Below are 21,481 nucleotides of genomic sequence, written 5' to 3' on the forward strand. Positions count from 1 at the left end.
ATCTCAGCCACTCTGATTTATTTTCATTTGTACTGTCTTTTCTCTTATGCCTTCTGTTGTATGGGCTAAATTTAGTTTGAATCAACTTGGAAGATGAACGCTCATTTTCTCCTATTATTTTAAAACATCCCCCTACTTTCTTTACTCTCTATACTTATTTTTTAATCTTAAAAAATAGCTTTATGCTCCTATGTGGATAAAAAGTTTTATGCTGTCTTCTCTTCCACCAACATTCCTTAAAGCAAGACATTTTAAAACCTCCTTTTTTCCTCCCAGTTTTTTTTGTGTGTGTGTGAGGAAGACTGGCCCTAAGCTAACATCCATGTCCATCTTCTCTACTTTATATGTGGGACACCTGCCACAGCATGGCTTTCCAAGCAGTGCCATGTCTGCACCCGGGATCTGAACCAGCGAACCCCAGGCCACCAAAGCGGAACATGCAAACTTAACCGCTGCGCCACCAGGCGGGCCCTCCTCTTAGTTCTGAGTATTAGTTTTTCTTGTTCAGTGAGGATTTAATCAAATACCAGCTATATGGTGGGCCCTGTGCAAGACAGTAAGGCACTCCTCTTCCCCATCCTTTCAAAGACTCCTCAGACTTCTCTGCTCCCCAAACTTCAGCGGTTCTGTCTCACTTATCCCCAAACTCCCCAGAAAAAAGTCCCTCCTTGTAGACATTTTGTCCTTCTGCACCTCTGTCTCCTTTGCCAGCTGATTTACCAACACAAAGATCTAAAGAACCAGCCTGGCAAAGAAGGAGAGAGGAGGGGTGGGCATGGTGGGGCAGGAGGTGGGAAAGCCTGGGAACGTTCCTGTGTCCATCATTTTTGACCTCTCACAGGCGCAGGTAACACATAAGACCTGGCCATAGAGCAGTGCTTCTCAAACTTGAATGTACACCAGAATCACCTGGAAGGCTTCTTAAAACACTGATTGCTGAGTCCCACCCTCAGAGTTTCTGATTCAACAAATCTGGAGTAGGTTCTGAGAATTTGCATTTCTAACAGGTAAAGATGATGCTGATGCTCTTGGCCTGGGACCATACTTTGAGAAGCTTTGCTCTAGAGAAATAAGAGCCACTTGTGAACAGAAATATATTTCCTATTGAGAATATCTCTGCCTTCTTATGGGCATGTATCAAACCAAAGCTTTATTCCTACATAGTTGATAATATCTAACCACAGGGTCAAAATCAAACACTTTTTGGCATTGGCAAGATTAGGTGAAGGAAAGGTGGAAACAGGTATTTGAAATGGATTACTTGACTTCATGAAACTGTAATTTTAAGATCTATTTGTACAAGGAGGTGAGAAAGATACCTGTTAGCTCCACTGTGTTATTTAACGGTTTCTTGCAGACGTAGGGCAGTTGAGCTTCACAGGAAAAACTCTGCCACAGACCAGACGCGGCATCCATTGTTGCACAGCTTGACCCACCTATTGTAGGTGCACTCGGCACATCTCAAAGGAAAGGATTTTCAAAGAGTTAGAAGGAGAAGGTTAGGGCCAGAGTAGTGGTTAGAAAAAATAATTGTATTCATAATTTTCTGCTTTTATGGGAACTCATAAAATAGTTAAAACCTTCTACTAAATTGAAACGTATAAGCCTTAATGGACAATCATGTGCTTAAATATGCTTTTCTTCTAAAATGTAGGACACAGGGGGAAACACTCTGACATACTGTAGTTAATTTTAAATCAAAAACCAAAAACCAAACCTCTGCCCCCAAACAACTTCCGTGTCACATCCTGTGCTCAGTAGCTCGTAATCTGATACTCTGTACAATAAATATACTAATTTATGATTCCATAATGCCTTTAAGGCATTGAATTAAAGAATAAATTATCTTTAAAGATTCTATTTACTGAGATAATAGAGATTTCCTAATAATGAAATTTCATTAAACTAAAATGACTCATTGGTATTTTATTGTGTTTAACTCATTTTTTAGATATGTGTGCAGAATACTTTTGTACTGAAGTCGGTGTTAACTTTTAGGTTCTACTTTGGTCAGAAGTCTAAGATTTCATTTTTTAAAAAAGGTATTTGAACTTTTTTTGGGGGGAAAAATCCTGGATAACTAGGGTTTTGTTTGTTTTATTCACTACAAATTTTTCTTTAAGGTATTTATTTGTGTAATAAAATATAATCATTATGTTGTCAGTATGGGGGTGCCACAGTGGGAGATCCCAATAATTTTTTAAATGTTTATTTGTTTTATTGCAGTAACATTGGATTATAACATTATATAGCTTTCAGATGTACATCATAATATATTTCAAATTCTGTGCAGATTACATCATGTTCACCACCCAAAAACTAATAATAGTCTGTCACCTCACATGTGAGCCTAATCTCCCCTTTTGACCTCCCCTGTACCCCCTTCCCCTATGGTAACCACCAATCCAATCTCTGTTGCTATGTGTGTGTTTGTCGTTTTTATCTTCTACTTATGAGTGAGACCACATGGTATTTGACTTTCTCCCTCTGACTTATTTCACTCCAAGAACTTTAAAGTAAGGGAATATTTCTCTATTAAAATTAAGCTGCAGATAAAACACAACATAGGTCAGTCATATATATCAAGTCCCCTAAGGGATGCAGAATGGCTCCTGGGCCATGAGATAGGGCTCATTCTGCTCTTACCTAAAAATGTAGGGTTCCTCTAAAGGTTAGAGATAAATGCTTAGTTGTCCATGGTGTGGTTCAACTTGGCTATAATGGTATCATAATAAAGAAGAGCTTAGGAAAAAAAATTCTTCTGAGAGGTAATCATAGTAAGAGTTGTCAAGATTTGAAAATTTTATAAGCTCTCAGGGAGTAGGAAGCTCTTATTTTTTTTGAAGTTTCTGCTCTGTGCAGAGTAAGTAGAGGAGGGAGCAGTTACCTGGGTTCCAGTTGAGAAAGTTTAAGGGCTTGTGGTCTGACCATTCCCAGCCTCTAGCAGAGTACAGTTGATTTAAGCCAATCCAGAAAATTCTTGCAATGCCTTCTTTTTCTGTAAAAATTACATAATTTTAACAAACCACAAAATTAGCTAAGTTATTATCTAAGCTAGACTTAAGTTTCTACTAATAGCAAAAATATCTGAAGGCCTTGATTGTAAGGCAGGAATTCCTGTAGGAGGCTGTCTATCCACAAAAGGCAGGCGCTCCTGACAGACAACAAAACTTCAGACTATTGAGAAACCCAAAGGCTGATAAGTTAATTCAATTCTGCTTTCCCATTAGCTTGTCCAATCCCTTTTCTTCTAAGGTAAGAACAGAATCTTCTCAGAATAACTGTTTCACTATTTTTAACTCTCTTCTACTGATATAGAAAAGGAAGTTTCCATTGTATCTAGATTTTGAAGATCTGATTGCATACCAGACTGACTTAAATTCATTAAGGCCATATTATTTGCAGGTACTAAGGATATAAAACCAAAACGATAAAGTCGCGGCCACCATGAAGATTTCAGTCTAGTAGACAGAAACAGATACGGATCTCCAAAATGGTAAAGTGTTACCAGGACTGTTTCAGAAATATGTACAAGAGCTGTTTGGTAGGCAATGGAATATACAGTTCTAGAGTCCAAAGGAGAGATTTAGGCTGGAGATACAGAATGGGAGACACAGATACACACATATACATGCTACGGTGGAGATGTATCATTCAAATTTATTATTTGACAACCAGATGAGATCAGCAAAAAAGACAGAGAAAGATAGAGAAGCAGAAATAATTTAAATAGTGAGGCCAATTGCAGATATGCCACTCAGTATGCATATGGTCACAAGCAATGGGAGCAATCATGCTTGTATAGGACCCACATGTATTGGAAAGAGAATGAAAAGAATGTGTGAACGATTCTAAGGATTTTCATCCCACTGTCAAGGAAGTCAACAGAATTACTGAAGAATCTGGTAAGACTTCATTAACATCATGAAGGAAGAATTTGAAGATATCAAGGGCCAGGTGCAAGAGACAAAGCAACTGACAAAATGGTCTACACGAGACAAGGATGATGTTGACAAACAGGAAGAGCTAATGGGTTGGAATCTTTATAAATTTGTTGAAATATTCTCAGCAGTAAAACTCTTGATAATAGTTTCTTAATTCCTCCCAGGGAATTATGTGTTATTGTATTACATATAATCTATATATCTCTTTATATACATATAAAATATAATTATATTTTATATAATTTATATGTACATTATGTTATATACATATGAATGGTTCTTAAAGTATGGATATGCAAATCACACAGATACTTATCTTATATATTAGATATATATATTTCTCTTTCTCTCCCCACAATGAGAGACTACAGGGCCTGATAATGGTCATGCATTTGGGATGAGACGGAGAACAGCTTCTTCTAAGGCATAAGAAAGGCCACAGCCAGCAGAGGCCCTGATTTAGAAGTGTCCTAGCCATCAGGCACCTGTCAAAGTAGCTCATAGTGAACAGCCTCTCAGGGTGGAGGCAAATTAGAAAGAATGGAAATGTGTTCCTGCTCTGGGGACTGTCAGGTCCTCTTTTGTAGCTCTGGGGTGAATCTGCGGTTAGAGGCGCCCTGGGAAGTCCAGAGCCATGGGACATTTGACACCTAAACAAAATCCCGTGAGTATGAGGAAACCAAATCCCTCACCCCTGTGGCCCTGTGTTAGCAAAACAAAGTCAAAACGAAACTAATGAGGTATGGGGCAGGCAGAAGAGAAAAAGGATGCTCTTTCAGACTGCATGGGACTTATCTTCAAAGGGGCTGCTTCTGCTTTTCTATTGACAGCAGATTCCCTGGTCCCATCCAACCTCTAGCTACCAAACCAGAGGTCGTTTGGCAATAACATTCTCCGTTATGTTCTGCACATGTACGACTCTCATTTCCCCAACTAAATCAAGCACTTTGATCACAAAATCTCTGATTCACTTTTGTTAGCCTCATTACTCCAAGTCCAACGTTTATACACAGTAGTTTCAGTGCAAGCACAGAATAGAAACTTCAAGAAATTTTCAAGATTTGGATACTCTGAGTTTCAGATTTAAAGCATAGCTTTTTTTGGGTCTTGGGAAACCAGCAATCACAATTAGGCATACTGATATGCCTAAACAGCATTCGCAGTGAAAGAGGAGCTTGAAATATTAGAAAGGGATATACCTCTAAAATCATTGATTAACATAAAATATGGAGTGTCTGGTTAGGGGTAGAGGACAACTGGGTCCTTTAATATATTACCTCACTTTTATGACTTATTAAAGAAATTGAGGCAAAAAGAAATCCTGCAACATTCATTCCTCCAAATGCATCATTAGATTGTTGGGTAGGGTGTTGACAGTCACATTTTGCTACTTTTCTCCTTCACTGAAGTCATCAATTCCAAAATGTCTATATTCTGGGAGATTTAAATTTATTGGCACTTTCTGCTCTCCATGGCATTTTTTGTAAGGTTACAGTAAGGTCTGAAATAGAATTCCATTGCCAAACACTAGCCCATTAGGTTTATTTGACAGATTTGCATTCTGGAGGTCAATCAATTCAAGCACCAAACAACACAGGAAAAGGTTAAAGCTATAAGTAAAAAAGAAGGTCTGAATAAAGCTTTAGCCAAAAACCATGACAAAAGACCAGTAGGCTTTTAACTATGAAAAGAAATAAAGATATGTAAGAAGAGTAGGTAGTATAGTAAAAAGCAAGGGCTCTGGAGTTATACATGTTGATATTTCAAATCTCAATTCTGGATCTTCTTAGCTGTGTAATGTTGGGTCTATTATTTCTTTTTCTTTTCTTTTTTTTTTTTTTTTGAGGAAGATTAGCCCTGAGCTAACATCTGCTGCCAATCCTCCTCTTTTTGCTGAGGAAGACTGGCCCTGAGCTAACATCTGTGCCCATCTTCCTCTACTTTATATGTGGGATGCCTACCACAGCATGGTGTGCCAAGCAGTGCCATGTCTGCACCCGGGCTCCAAACCAGCAAACCCTTAGCTGCCAAAGTGGAATGTGCGCACTTAACCACTGCGCTACCAGGCTGGCCCCAGGTCTATTATTTCTAAACATCAATTTCCTCATCTGTAAAGGGGGATAAAAATACTTCTTTTATGAGGTTGAAATGATGATTAAATTATTTAATTTATCTGGAGATATTAGGGTTTTGCTCATAGTTAGCATTTATCAAATACTCACAATTATGAAACAGTGTGACAGGATTTATCTGAATCAATGAATAAGTGTTTGTTTAATATACAGCAATAATGCCTAGAGTTTTGTGAAAAAGGAAAAAACAACCCTTGATACTCATCTCTGTAGGCAAAGAACTTAATAGTCTTATAAAAGGTGAATGGAGGTTCATGTGGAGGCCCTGTAGTCTCTCACTGTAGGGAGAGGAATAGAAATATATGTATCCCGGGTTTGGACCTACAAACCTCTCATCAAGCCATGCTGTGATGGTGTCCCATATCTAAAATAGAGGAAGACTGGCACAGATGTTAGTTCAGGGACAGTCTTCCTCAAGCAAAAGAGGAAGACTGGCAACAGATGTTAGCTCAGGGACAATCTTCCTCACCAAAAAAAAAATTCCTAGATAAGTAGAAAAGCATACCATTTTCCTGGATAAGAAGACCTAATAATATAGTGACAGCAGTGCTTCCCTAATTAACTATAATTCAATGCAATTCCAAAGTCCCAACAGGGTTTTTCACGGAGATTAACAAGGTGAATTCTCAAATTCATATGAAAACATAAATAGTTAAAAAAAATGGCGGAGACAATTCAAGAAAAAAAAAGAATGAAGGAGGATTTGCTCACTCAGAAAACAAGATTTACTATGTAAGGCTGGAGTAATTAAAACTGTGGAACAGACTCAGAGACAGGCAAATAGATGACATGAATGGGATGCAGAGCCTAGAAACAACCCACATATAATAGGTGAGTTTATATTTATTAGAGGCAGCATAACAAATCAGAGAGGAAAACATGAAACAAATAGTGCTTGGTCAACTGACTATCCATGTGGAAAAAGATAGATACCCACCTCTATAAATTACATTACAGTTGGATTAAAGATGTACATATGAAAAGCAAAACTATAAACAGAAGAAAATATGAGAAGATATCTTTATCATATTAGGGCTAAGGAAGGATTTGTTAAATAATATAAACAAGCATAAAACATTAAGGAAAAGATTGATAAGTTTGACCAAATTAAAATTAACGTATTTTTTATGATAAGAAGCAACAAAAATAAAGTGAAAAAAACAAAGACTAGGAAAAGACATTTATAATCCCACAACAAAAGATTAGTATCCAGAATATATAAAGAACTATAACAAATCAATATGAAGAAAGCAAAAAAATCAATAGGAAATGGTCAAAGGATACAAATTGGCAAACTACAAGGGGAAAACCTGAATGCCTGATAAACACAGATGCAAAACCACATTTATTATCAGGGAAATGTAAAACAAAAATGAAGTATCATTTCACATCAACATATTAGTCAGTTAATAAGTCTGATAATGCCAAGTGCTAGTGGAGGAGCAAACTAATACAACCATTTTGGAAAGCAATTTAGAATTTTTGGTTAGAGGTGAAGAGATATGCACCCTATCACTCTGCAATTATACACATCTGCCAGATGAGGCACATACAAGGATACTCCTCACAGAGGTGTTTGTAATAGCAAAAGCTGAAAACATCCTGTTTCTCAATAGGGGAATGGATAACCTGGTTTATTCATACAATGTAATACTGTACAGCAGTAGTTAACAATGGATAAACTTACACGTGGGTAAATAAGATAGTATTTGTGTCATGTTAAAACATGGAACAATAGTATAATGAAAACATATATAGTATTTATACACATATATGTTGTAAAATACTCAAGGGGTGGTTATTTTGACTCTGTTAACACTGCATTTCTTTAAAGGGAGGGAAGCAGGAAAGGAGTTGGGGCAGAGGAGGAAGGGAGGGAATCAATCCATGTAAGGCAATATGACAAAACGTTAGTATATACTTAATCAAGGTAGTGGTTACACAGGTCTCTTTTAGGTTATTTTCTATTCCTTCCTACATGATTTAAGTTTTCATAATTAAAAATTAAAAAATTACCATCACCACTTCACAAACAAAACAAAATGCTATCCACTCCATCTGTCCACGTCTTTAAATCCACTTGAGGATTTCTGAGGACTGGACTCATTTACTCACGTGAGGATGTTTTACTGAGGCCATCCAGTATGACTCAGCCATCTTCTTTACCTTCCTGAGTTCTCTACTTAGCAAAGTTCAAAGAGCAAATGTTCACCTTTTTTCAAATCCCTTCACTTAAGTTTAGGGTAGCAGTTTAATCTTGCTACTCCACCCATTTTCTGAACATTAACCTCTCTTTAGTCTCCATCATGAGATGCATTTTCAATGGATGGAATAGGATTATAGTCACTGTTTTCTTGCTTGTGGGCTTCACTGTTGAAGTTTAAATCCCAAGAGTAGATAGAAAAATATATACACAAAACAACATACCTGGATACGAAAATAGAAGACAGACAGCATCACAATTTCAGCAATTTGCTCTACCACATGCAAATTAAACCTACCTTTAAGATAAGTTAATTCAGAAGCGTTGTTGATGCTCAGTAAGTCAGCTCCCTGATTGTGACATGAAACATAAGCTTCTTTCCAAGAAAGAGCTGCTTGAGTATTAAACTGGTAGCAACTTCCAATCTGCTCGTTCTTTTCCCAATTACCTTCACAGCCAATTTCTGTTGATAAAAAGATACATTAGTGATCATAAAGTAGGGCATAATGTTTTCTTTTACTTAGAATGCTTACAAATACTGCAATTCAATTTGCATACTCTTAGGATGTGCTAAAATTGAGGCTGCCATTTGCTCAACTAGACCATATATTGATTCTTTGGTTACACAAAGATACTGAAGTTATAGGACATCAAATGACCCAGTCTGGTTAAAGCTTCCACTCTCCATCTTCCACTCTCCCTTTATCCCCTATCAAATACAATGCCATGTTTTAGCCCATTTCTTCCCTCTGCCTAAAGGTAGGAGCCTTCAACTGTGCTCACACTGTCACACCCCTGAACTGATGGAAAACAAGCTCACCTGAAAATGGTGGCAGACTGCAAAGGGGTTTGCCCACGGCCTGAAGTAAAACCATTGTGTGTGTGTGTGTGTGTGTGTGTGTGTGTGTGTGTGTGCAGACATGCTGCATGCCCAAGATTTAGAGCCCAAGTGACTACCTTATTTGAGAAACTAAGTCCAAATTTCTCCTTAATATTTTAATAGATGATTTAATAGATGACATATAATTTATATAATTAACATTATACATGTATACATAGATATATGTGTGCATATGTATATAAACATATATGTACATTGTATAATGTGCATATTATTTTCTTTAACAAATATCTAAAAAGCACGTATAATTCCAGACAAAGAAACTTCAAGCTGTTTCCTGGACAAGATATATAGGTCTTGATACAACTGGTTCAAAAATATACTCAGAGCCATGTACTCCCTACAAGAGGAAAACCACAATGTGAGCTTTGTTGAGTGTGTCCCAAGCTCCGGATGGGTGGTTCTGCAAAGGATCTCCCATAACCAGTCACATATCACACATTAGACTCATGGACCTTTAAGCTGGAAGGGTTCTTAGAGATCATATTTAACATCCTCATTTCACAGATGGGAACAAAGATCTAGGGGTGTTTGTGGCAGAGCTATAATCAGAGCACTGGTCTCTAAGTCTGGTTTTGTTGATATTCTGAATGGCATACACTCCTGCTTCAGCCACTTTCAAATGGCCTAAATAGTAACAGAAGTTGTTGTGACATTTGGTGAAAACAAAATAAGATGGATTCGCACCTAAAGTTGCCTAAAGGTTCCTTATTACCACTGAGGCCCCATGCTTGTAAATCCAGAAGCTTCCAGTGGGATGGCAGTGTGTTTGCTATAAAATACAACCTCCATGGTTTAGCAGTCCTCATGTTTGAGAAACTCAGTTTCACTTCTTCCATAAAAATAGCTCTGGGAGGCATATGAATGCATTAGTAATCCACACCGCCCGCCCCCCCCCCTCACCCCCACCCCGACCACCCAAAGGAGGCTAAAGACACTGAGACACATGCCAGTCAAGGAAGCAAGGTAGAGTGGGATAAATACGCTGGGGAATGAGGGTCAGGAATCCTGGGATCTCCATGAGGCTCCACATGAACGTGGTGACCCTGACAGGCCACTTCATCAATCCGGGCCTGCCGTCCCTCACCTGAGGAATGAGGGTTTGCACTCAATAACCTCTAAGTTCCCTTTCACATCTAAAATTTCTGGTCCAGACCACAGTAAGATTTAAATGAAATTGGTGCCTGGTTGGCCAAACTCTGCTTGTTATCAATTATAGCTGAAGCAAATATTGGCTTTTTATCTTTCTAGATGTTGGAAAGCCTGGGCCTCTACCTAGATAATTCTCAAAGTGTGGTCCTCAGATCAGCATCATCAGCAGCACCTGGAAACTCAGTAAACTTCGAATCCTTGGGCCCCACCCCAAATCTGCCGAATCATCATTTCTGGAGGCAGGCTCCAGAAATCTGTGTTCTAACAAACTCTCCAAGTGAGTCTGTTGCACCCTGAAGTTTGAGAACCACTGGCTTAGTATAACCTCTTCAAGTTGCTTAGAATTCTGCATTTTGAAGCTCAGCCTCCCTTAAGGAGGGAGCAGCATTACTAATGCCAGGGGTTGGCTACTGAATGAGGCAGGATAATGTAATTGTTTGGGGCAAGGACTTTAGAGCCAGATTTCCTGGGGTAGCTCTGACATTTACTAGCTGTGTGACGTTAGGCAAGTAATTTAACTCCCCTGTGCCTCACTTTGCTCATCTGTATAATGGGATAAATAATGGTCCCTACCTTACAGGGTTGTGTGAGGATTGAATGAGTTAATATATGTTGAGTGCTTACAATAGTACCTGACACCTGGCAGGGCCCTATAGGTATTAACTCTTATTACTTAAGTCTGGAGCTTTTCCCTTTCTCTTTACTATAGATGCTTCCAACCAATTGCCCATTAAAAAATATTTTTTGAGCACCTATCACTGGTCAGATACTGTGATCCCCTGTAACTCTCATCTGATCGGTGAGAAAATATGTCTCAGTCATATACCAGATAATGATGCAACTGCTAGTTTGGTTTCTCTCCTTCTAAAGAACAGTGAATCCTTTGGCGCTTCAAGTAAGAAGCAATTAGAAAAATGCTCTGACCAACATACAGGAAAAACAGAGGGACCAATGTCATCAATTTTGAGAGGGCCTTTGTCTCTTTTGTCCCCTACTCTTTGCTTCAGGCCATAAACATACTTAAGTCTCCACTATCCTAATAGTCTTTCTTCAACCTATCTCACCCTCAAACCACCACCTTAGCTCTCTTTTTCTTTTCCACGCTTCAGTCCACTATAAACCAGCTTCTACGACTACTAGTCTTTTGAAGTGGCTCTATTAGAGGTGAGCAGCAATTTCCTAACTGCTCATGCCTTTTCCATTCCCTCTCCCTGAGGTATGTGTGCTACAGAACACTCCTTCATCCTTAATCTTCCATGACACCATCCTGTCTTGGTTCTCTTCCTGGCCTATTTCTGAAAGCAAGTTTATGGCTACATACTACTTCTCCCTCTTTCTTCAAATATATACCCATTATCTAGGATAATATTTGTTGCAGTCACTTTTGAGTCATCTTGGACTCTTCCTCCTCCCTTTTGCCTCACAGAAATGGTATCCTTTTCTTTCCATATACATAAAGTTTACTAACCCATACATACCTGGTTCTAAGCAGATGCCCCATTTTTGCTCATACTCATAGTTTAAGGTGGTTGCACACCATGGCCCACCGTGATTTTCATCAACAATGCACTCATGATGCCAGGTCCCATTGACAAAGAATGGAAATTCGCATGGTTTTCCATAAGAGTTCCCATCTCTGGTGTATATCTCTATGGGTTGGGGAGGAAGTAAAGAAAAGAAAAATTAAAAACTAGATATTAGGTTTCAGTTAACTAATTTCTAAAACTGCTTTGAAAGAAAGATCGTTGTTTTCAATTATGAGAATATAGCATCTGGACAGGCTACACAGTGTGGAAATTCAGAGCATGGATGCTGACTGCTCACGTCTGGAGTTGAATGCTAGCTCCCCTAATCATGAACTCTGTGGCTATGAGAAAGCTCTCCAACCTCTACTAGCCTTAGTTTCTGCATTTGCAAATTAGGAAAATAGTATCTAGCTCATGGGTTTGTTCATGAGGATTCAATGAGATAATCCATGTAAAGCTTCACTTATTGAGGTATGAGGAAGAGCTAGGTAATATTGGCTTGATCAAGTAAGGATCAACTGACTACAGTGGTTGGCAGAGTACTTCAGCAGAAGGGGTGCCCTCCCTGAGATTAAATTTACACTCTATTTTCTTTTCTTTTGTAAGAGTGAGGCCAGAAAAAAACCTTGGAATCACTGAGAGCAGCAGTGGACTTTGGAACCAACTGTGGAGTTAGAGAGGTGGACAAATAGCCCTATTGTTCATAAGCTGATGGTAGGATTGTGGCTGTGGGTTTTGAGGACATGGGGGGAAGAGCTGCTGGCTCTTTGAGTGGATTCTTAGAGAGGGGCAGGACATGGTAATTCAGGTTATGAAAGAAGAACCAGCCTCAACTGGGCAGTCATGGGACCAGCTGGCGGCCAGCGAGATAGCAGAACTAGCTTTTCATTTTAATAATTTTCCCTGGTACACGAAGAAAAACTGAAAAATCATTCTAACCTCAAACATGCCTGGAAAGGCTAGAGGAAGTGCTCAAAACTTACGTTGATAACGGTTCTCTTGGAAAAGCGTTTTTATAGAACAGCTAACTCTGCAGTTATTTCGGTCACCTTTTTCCATATCCTTAATTTGTTTAAAACAATGGTCATTACCAGATCGAATAAGGGCTATTAGGTAATGCACAGTAATCAGATCTTATCACCCTTTACCAGGCTATTAGGGTCCCTCAAAATGTCTCATAGATTTGCCTAAAAGTGTGCTTAAGAGAGTATTTGATTCCATATCCCTTATTATTCTCAAATGTTCACTTAAGTGAAGTGTGAGACTTAATTTAATAGTTTATAATGTATTAAGCAGCAGTAAGCAAAAGGTGAGAATAATCTAGATGCTTTTATTTGCAAACAATCTTTTAAGGAACGCTGGTTTTGTTTTCCACTGACAGAAATGGTTTTGAACAGGGTACTTCTGTTAAAGAGCAATTTGACATTATATTTTATAAGAATCATGCTTATCATCTATGCTTTTTTTAACCATACCAAAATTCCCAATAGCTCATCACCAATTTTTCTTCCCATATTACAACACGTAAAAGGAAAGTCCCTAAGCACAAAGGCTATTACTTGTAGAATCATCATTTTTTCCCCCTAAAACCTCGTGTTTCTATAATACAAAGTGCTTTCACATACATTTCTTTCACTTTCTCTTTTCCATAAGCCCCTGAGATCAGTAGGGCAAATATTATCCTTCTTTGTGAAATCCTCATTTTCACAGAGTAGTTAGCTGAAACATTCAGTCACTCCATTGTGACAGCAATGAGAACTGGCTCTCTGATTAGAGCCCTTGACATAAGGACAACTTGTGACATCATTGGCTGCCTTCTCAGGTTTCAAGTTATGTTTCATAGCTCAAAGTTGGGCTTCAATTAAAAAGCTCTCCTGTTCACAATATGCTTTGAAGAATAAGTGTATAAAAACCACCATAACAGCTAAATTATGCTAACTATTCACTAAGAGTGTTATTCTCACACATTCTTCTCTGCTGCTGGACCTCTGGTGGACCAGAATATGCTTTGCTGAGAAGAATCTTCTTTGAATGTTCGAATTTATGATGACGGCAACCTTAAAACAACAGCTTATTCTGTAATAAGCAAAGATTTGTGAGATGAGGTGCTTACATGAAAAACTAACATTAATTTCTTCGGTAACAGAAGACAAAATAGCTTCAATGGTTAAAGAGGTTGGCAGGCTTCTAAGATAGTTCTATAGCCATCCCTTCACTAAAAGTCTATTTCCTCTGCATGATTCACCAAACATTCAAATTTGAAGAGTGCTAGTGAGGTCAAGATACCTTAATGATATAAATGCATATCTGGATGCTAGTCAAAAGCAGTTTATTCATAAAATTTATACAACGAAAATTTTCTCTGAGATGAACATGACTCACACAGGATGGGAGTTGGAAAGACAGGCAAACCCAGGACACAATGACAAATAAATGTTCTTGTATTAGAAGCAAAAAAAATTATATAGCAAAAACCAAGGGATAAATAAAGAAGCTGTATGAGGGAATGCAATCCTCGTTTTGAGCTGTAGCTTTGCTATAACAAGCTGGGCAACCCTGGACTTGACTTTGTTGGGACTCAGGCATCTTATCTTTCTTATCTCTATGCAGCTGGACAGGAAGGGGTGGCAGGGGCCAATAGATGGAGTCTGAGAGAGCAGTCCTAGAGAAAGTCCCTAACTTAAGACAGCAGTCTTCAACCTAAGAATGGGAAGGGTCTACATAAGTTTAAAAGAGTAAAATTGCTGGGACTTAATATTTGATTAAATTTGAACAGTGGGAGAGGAAAGCAAGACAACTCTAGGGTGACTTGTAGATTTCTGACATATATAACTTGGGTGGTACCAGTCCCCTGGAGAGGAATGGAGAAGAAGAGGCAGGTTTGGCCCTGGCCTCTATGCAAATTAAGACTTGAGGTATGTGTTGAGGAGTCAGAACTACACGTACCTTTTCTTAGAAATTTCTAAATTTCTTTTTTGTAAATTTAGTGTTGCAAATACAGTATTTGGTAAGGCTAAGACACACTTTATCCTGGTAGGCTCTTGCTGGTGGCACTGTTTTGCTCTCTCTGGGGTGGTACCCTAGGTGGGTTCTTAACCTTTTCTGTGCCATTGATCACTTCGGCAGCTGTGTGAAGCTCATGGGCTCCCTCCTCAGGAGAATATTATAAACGTATAAAATAAAACACATAGGTGGGCCAGCCCCATGGCCGAGTGGTTAAGTTTCTGCACTCCGCTTCAGCGGCCCAGGGTTTCGCCAGTTTGGATCCTGGGCACAGACCTAGCACCGCTCATCAAGCCATGCTGAGGTGGCGTCCCACATAGCAGAGCCAGAAGGACCTACAACTAGAGTATACGACTGTGTGCTGGGGGACTCTGGGGAGAAAAAAAAAGGGAAGATTGGCAACAGATGTTAGCTCAGGTGCCAATCTTTAAAAAATAAATTAGAGGCAGGAGACAGAAAAAGCCATGCCAAGAAAATTATCCTTTCTGATCCTTGAACAAATACAATGAAACAAGTCAAATCCAGTTTAAAAGGCATTTTGTTTGGTTCGATGTTTTTTCTTAGCTGCCAGGTTAGAGAAAGGCTTTTATAGCACAAAATTTACACTTGCCATTAAGTGGTATCCAGAAAGCAATTGCTTTTTAAGGTCAGGAGGAAGCTGGCTAGCAGAAACAGACTTGTTCAACTACTCAAGGGTAGAGGATTGAAGAAAAGGAAAACCCTTTCTCTAATTGTCTGGTATTTCCCCATAACGGTAGAACCTGACGTCACAGAAGCAGCTGCATCTTCAGTAGGAAACAAAAAAGTTTCCCCCAGGAGAAAAATGTGTGCAGATAACGGGAAGCATGGGAAGCCAAATTAAGCTTAAACGAGCTTTAAGAGAAGAGGAAAATCTCTGTAAAGTTATGCAAATTTGCAAAGAAGAGCAAAGGTGAGATAACAGTTAAGACTTAGACAACATAATCATATATATCTCTATATCAACATTTGATGTAATTTAGAGCAAGATAATGAAAAAAGATTTGCTTGGGTGATAGCTAATTACATTTAGTGGCTTAAAAAATCTACTCATTCTTTTTAAACTTGGAAATTCATTGTAATCTAGTTTCTAGACTCAGAACAAAGTTTATGATCAGCTCTCCTAAAGGCAATATTCATCTACTTATTTTTGGAAGCAAACTAGAAAAAGTCCACTCTTAAAATGCTGACTCATAAACACAAACATCAAAGTTTGGTACCACACCCAAAATAAAAGAAATAACCTCAGATGAGGCTTTTCAAATTTTTCCTTTAAATAAAAATCTGAAGATAAGGAAAAGTACGTTTCCTTTTTTCTTTTTCTTTCCTTCTTCTATTTTCACTTAGAATAGGTTTGACTTTACTAGGGCATTTGACTTTTATCCTGTCAGAAGGATTTCCTGTTACTCTCAAGTTTCCTTTCCTATTGAGCTAAGAATGTTATAGTAGGAAGTACATACACTTAGGCATCAGAGAGATTTCAAATCCCAGGGCGCCACAGAATGACCGTGTGACCTCTGTCAAGACACCTAACCTCTCCTAGCCTTACGTGTAAAAGGGGGCAAATAGCACCAACTTAACAAAGGTAGCTAAGTTACTCCATAGTGCCTGGAACTGAATGCTAAGCCCACTGCCCTTACCAGTGTATGACTTTATTTGTGGTCAGTTGTGCATGTTCAATGTCGCATCTACCAAACACAGCAGCAGATGAGTCAAAGTTCCTCTCCAATACTCACCATGGTAAGGCTGCTCACAGAGGCTTTCCTCTGAGCCTCCTTTCTTCCAGACATCAGATGAATTTGTACTTGCTATGGCATGTCCACTCTTCAGAGTCAACCTGTACTGGGCAGCTCCATACACAGAGTGGTGCTCACATTTCCACCACAGCATGGCATTCGAGTCACAGCTGAACATTCTCAAGGAATCAGTGGATTTGGTAATATTTAGGCCAAGACACTTCTGGGATTCCAAATGAAAGAGCCGATGTTGGGATACCCACTTCCATAACAGATCCCTGCTTTCATCACAGTCCTTTGCTACTATCCAGTCATTCAGTGGCTTGAGGCACTTGCCCGTGTTTTCATTGACGATGGTGAAGGGATCATTACCTGAGGCAAGACAGTCAAAGAAGACATTTCAGGATTCTGGATTATGTGGTCAATGTGCCTTGGACCTGTCTGCTGAGCAGAGTCTGGGTACCAAGCTGTATAAACTCTAATGTACCACACAAGGTTGGAGGACAGAGGTAGCCAGAGAGGCAATACAGTGTGGGATAAGGGGATGAGCTCTGGAGCCAATCTGCCTGGATTCATAGTCTGCCTCTGCTACTTGTTAGCCAGCTGATCAGTGCAAGTTATTTAACGCTGTGCCTCAGTTTCCTCCTTTGTAAAATAGTACTTCCCATGGTAGATGTGAGGATAAAATGAGCTCACACATGTAAAGCACTTAGAATAGTATGCATATTTGTTATTGTTATTCCATGAAATATTTTTACCCCTTATTTAATGAGATGAAGATGATCTTTAGTTTTCCTTTTCCTTGGACAGGTGGTCTACGGTCAACAGAAAATATCCTGAACCTATTCAGGACCGCAATTCTGTCTTGCTTACATTTCAGCTACTGTGGCAGGAGAAATTATTACATGACGTTGATGTGTCTCAGAGGAGATGGGGAGACTTCTGAGGGGGCAGAAGGAGAAGAGTGGGGTAAAGGGAGGAGAGGAAATGGAGGTCTGGGTTTTGAAGGTAGAGGGGACCTGTTGCCAACAGTCGCAGCACCTCCAGGAAGGTGATGGGAAGCCCCTGGGAGGGACTGGAGGGACTGACTGTGGGGATCACCTAGGGAGGCCAAACCTGAGCCCCGGGAATCCCCTGAGCCACAGGATTCAAGACCCAGTGGGTTTGGACAAGGGAAACTCAGAAGTAACCAGGGTGAGCTAAAGGCCAAAGGGAACGCCCTCCCTGACTGTTCCCCTGGCAGTTTTGCATGAGCTGGGGAAGATCTCAGGAATGACAGGCACGGAAGTTCTGTTAACCTGGTGGAATGGGACCTCAGAATAAAATTTAATTTGGTTTTATGAAAATAAAGTAACGCATTGTTTCTTGTGCACCTGAGTTTCCGGAGCAAGATTCACATCTATTACAGCAAACTACAATTGAACAATTTGGTCAGTACTTTTCCAAACAAAATCTTTTGAAGTTATAGCACAGAACTTTACGTTGATGAGAGTACAGCTGAAATATTTTAGACAAACTTAAATAATCATTGTCAATGAACCAAGGGTTCAGCAGAAGGACCTGTTAAATTTTAGTTCCCAAAAGGCACTTTCTTTTTGATGCCAGTTTCACAATCACTGCTTTTTACCAACAGTAAACAGCTTTTCTAATAATAATTCACAGGCTTTCAGGGTTAAAATTTCGCGTACCAAGGACTTGAGGGGAAATTTCACCATGTAAATAATAACCATAAAATAAAGTCTAATTCTAGTTTGAACTTTGGACAGAATTTTTTTATTTAAATAGCAGCAGCAGGGCCAGCCCAGTGGCATAGTGGTTAAGTTCACGTGCTCTGCTTTGGCAGCGTTTGCGGGTTCAGATCCCAGGCGTGGACATAGCACTGCTTATCAAGCCACCCTGGGGTGGCATCCCACACAAAATTGAGGAAGATTGGCAAAGATGTTAGCTCAGGGCCAATGTTCCTCCCAAAAAAAAAAAAAAAAAAAAAGAAAGTAAAGCAGCAGCAACAAGAGAAACAATAAGAACAACAAAATCCTTTAAAACTTTAAGTTATTTCTGTTTTCAAATCTGTACTTTAAAATATTGCATAGGGTTGCAACTAGGTATGTCTGCTATAGCAGTTTCCATCCCTCACTCTTTCTTCTTTGACATCATTCTGCTATTCTCTACTTTATGGACACAGTTTGGGAGGATAGTTAAGAAAAATGGAAAATGCACTATCTTAGAAGATTATTCCTTATACTTTCTCTAATGTCCTTCTCCCACATATCCAATAGTGACTCAGGCCCGTGACTTACCTCTTTTCCAAACTATTCTCTCTCACCTCTCCAAAATAAATCTTGTGTTCCAAAGTATCAGGAATTACTGCAGAAAAAAAAAGCAGCCTGCTCCTGCAGGAGAATGGGTGGCCGCCACCCTTGCTGGAACCTTTGCCTTTCCCACCCTGTAGTCTCATTGCTCTCTTTCCTGAGCACTCTGCTGTGTGCCCCTTGACCCCATACAGGTGAACTGGACAAGCAGCAGCTGTGCCTACCCCTGCAGTTTGGAGTTCTAGATTTTTCAAATTGCCTTTGCAGAATCCAATGGAGTAGCTACAGCTCTCAGCATAGTGGAAAGAGCAGTGGAACATAGAATTAGGGGTCCTAGACTGAAGACCTATGTCTGCTACCAGATAGCTGGGAGATGTTGGGGAAGTCATCTAGTCTCCCCAGGGTCTTCATATCTTCAATGTAAGATGAAAGCAGTGGAGTATAAGATATTTAAGCCACTTCCGGTACTAACATCTTGTGCTTACACAAGGCCAACAACTTTCCTACCCTTGCAGGTTTTACTAGTCTTTGCTAAGTTCTCGCATACTGTTCTTGAACAGATGTCCGCAACTTTATTATGTCATGCAAATGCTAGTAGCATTTTAGGTTATTCTAATCCCATTTGTACTGGGCATGTGCACTTAGGTGACAGTGCTGCTTTATAAATATTATTTGGAAGAGAAAAATATTTTACCCTTTTCCATTTACTATGTGTTTTACTTCTGGGACACTCTGGACTTAACAAGGTTGTAGCAACTCTGAAAGACTACAGGAGAGGCATGGAGCAGCATGGAGTAGCTATGTTAAAGGGGAGTTGCCAAACTTCTCACCCAATAGCAGCATCTTTTACTGTAGATACTTGCCTCATTCTAAATCTGTATTTTAACCAAGTATGTAATGTCAACATTTGGCACCTATAGTGGTCACTTACCACAGACATTAATTATTGATATGACTTAAGGAAACTTGTTATTGGTCTTCATACGTAATGTATGTGTAAAGCGCTCATACATAATGCATAAGCTAGGGAAAGTTTTGCCTTCTCATGATATTTCCCCATATCTTTCCTTACCCTTAGCAGGAGCTGTTCAGTGTGCCTCAGTCTTACAACCCTATTGGGATAGTAGGTTGAAGAGTGGGAAGAAGGGGGCCAGCCCTTGGCCGAGTGGTTAAGTTCTCACACTCCACTTTGGCAACCCAGAGTTTCGCCAGTTTGGATCCTGGGCTCAGACATCGCACTGCTCATCAGGCCATGCTGAGGCAGCGTCCCACATAGCACAACCAGAAGGACCTACAACTAGAATATGCAACTATGTACTGGGGTTTCGGGGGATAAGAAATAAAGATTGGCAACAGATGTTAGCTCAGGTGCCAATCTTTAAATAAAAAAAGAGTGGGAAGAAAGACTGAGGAAGTGCTAAAATAATTGCTTATTTAGAAAATCTGTTAAATAAGTGTACATAAAATATTTCAGAAATGTATTACACTTTGAAAAGGTAATTACAGAGCAATTTGTAAAACAGATTCTTTACTTATTCCTTATATTGCATCTTGTTCACTTTATAACCTTAGACTGGTCCTAAATGGAATTTTAATGTTTACCTCCACATACAATATTGGGACAAGTCTGAAAAGCAGACGTTGATGAAAAGAAGCCTCATCAGCCCCAGTACCACTTGTTATGTGCTTCATTTTACATAAACATTCTCGTGGTGTTTGAGAGGAAATGGCTAAGTAGCATAATCATAAATTGAAAATGAATTTTTAGTATTTCCACATCAATCAAAGGAAAACTCTCTCTTATTGTCTGATCATTAACTAACTCCTGTCTTGTCCTAAACCAGAGAGCCTTGCACATTCCAAAGAGAAGCTGGACATCAACATTTCATGACCACAGACAAATGGAGAGGCAGATGGCTTGGGAAGGCAGGAAGGATGAAGACGGCAGCATTTTTAGTTTCAGGAGAACTTCCACAGCCCTTACTGTTAAGCACTTTGTGAAGCCACGCCATGTGTGCGGAGTGCACAGGTGCAACAGGAAAGAATCAGAAGTCTGGGCTTGCTAGTTCAAAAACAGGTCCTGAAGTGACAGTTGGGACCGTGGCGGTCTATGAGGAGTCAGAAAGCCATGTTGTTCAGATTGGGTGGTGTGGGCTGGTGAAAACCTCAGGAGTCCCTGAAGATTTTGTTTACTTCAATCTGTTAGCTCTCCAAGGAGGCAAAAAATAAATAAATAAATAAACTAAGCAATTGGCATTTCCCCAAGGACACAGAGGTACTTCTCCAGCATCTGAGCAACTGAGACCACCTGCAGAAACCCAGCTGCGTACATGTGACAAAGCGCACACCATTACCAGCATCGTCAAGCTGACACACTGCCAAACAAGCTACCCAAATGAGTGGGGTTTCAAAACTCCAGTGCTTCCCTGAAATAGGGCCACAAGTCTGGTCTGAGGGTGCGTGTAAGCCAACCACAGCAGCTGCTAAGGATGAGGAAAGTTGTAGGAAAACAAATACCCGCGAGGACCTGGTGCAGGGAGAATGGAATTAAGCTGTT

At 39.6% G+C, this 21,481-nt stretch overlaps 1 protein-coding gene across 3 annotated transcripts in view; it reads right to left on the bottom strand.

The window, feature by feature from the left end:
• LY75 (lymphocyte antigen 75) overlaps positions 1–21,481 on the bottom strand; it is a 130,158-nt gene that overhangs the window by 106,693 nt on the left and 1,984 nt on the right. For all 3 annotated transcript variants that reach the window (XM_008513704.2, XM_008513703.2, XM_070580021.1), the window contains exons 2-6: positions 16,616–16,987; positions 11,811–11,981; positions 8,578–8,742; positions 2,888–2,998; positions 1,320–1,460 (exon numbers count right to left, since the gene is read on the bottom strand). In XM_008513704.2, the coding sequence (XP_008511926.1) occupies positions 1,320–1,460; positions 2,888–2,998; positions 8,578–8,742; positions 11,811–11,981; positions 16,616–16,987 (960 nt within the window). The remainder of the gene's footprint in view (positions 1–1,319; positions 1,461–2,887; positions 2,999–8,577; positions 8,743–11,810; positions 11,982–16,615; positions 16,988–21,481) is intronic.

Source organism: Equus przewalskii, chromosome 17 (assembly GCF_037783145.1).
Source record: "Equus przewalskii isolate Varuska chromosome 17, EquPr2, whole genome shotgun sequence".
Lineage (NCBI taxonomy): Eukaryota > Metazoa > Chordata > Mammalia > Perissodactyla > Equidae > Equus > Equus przewalskii.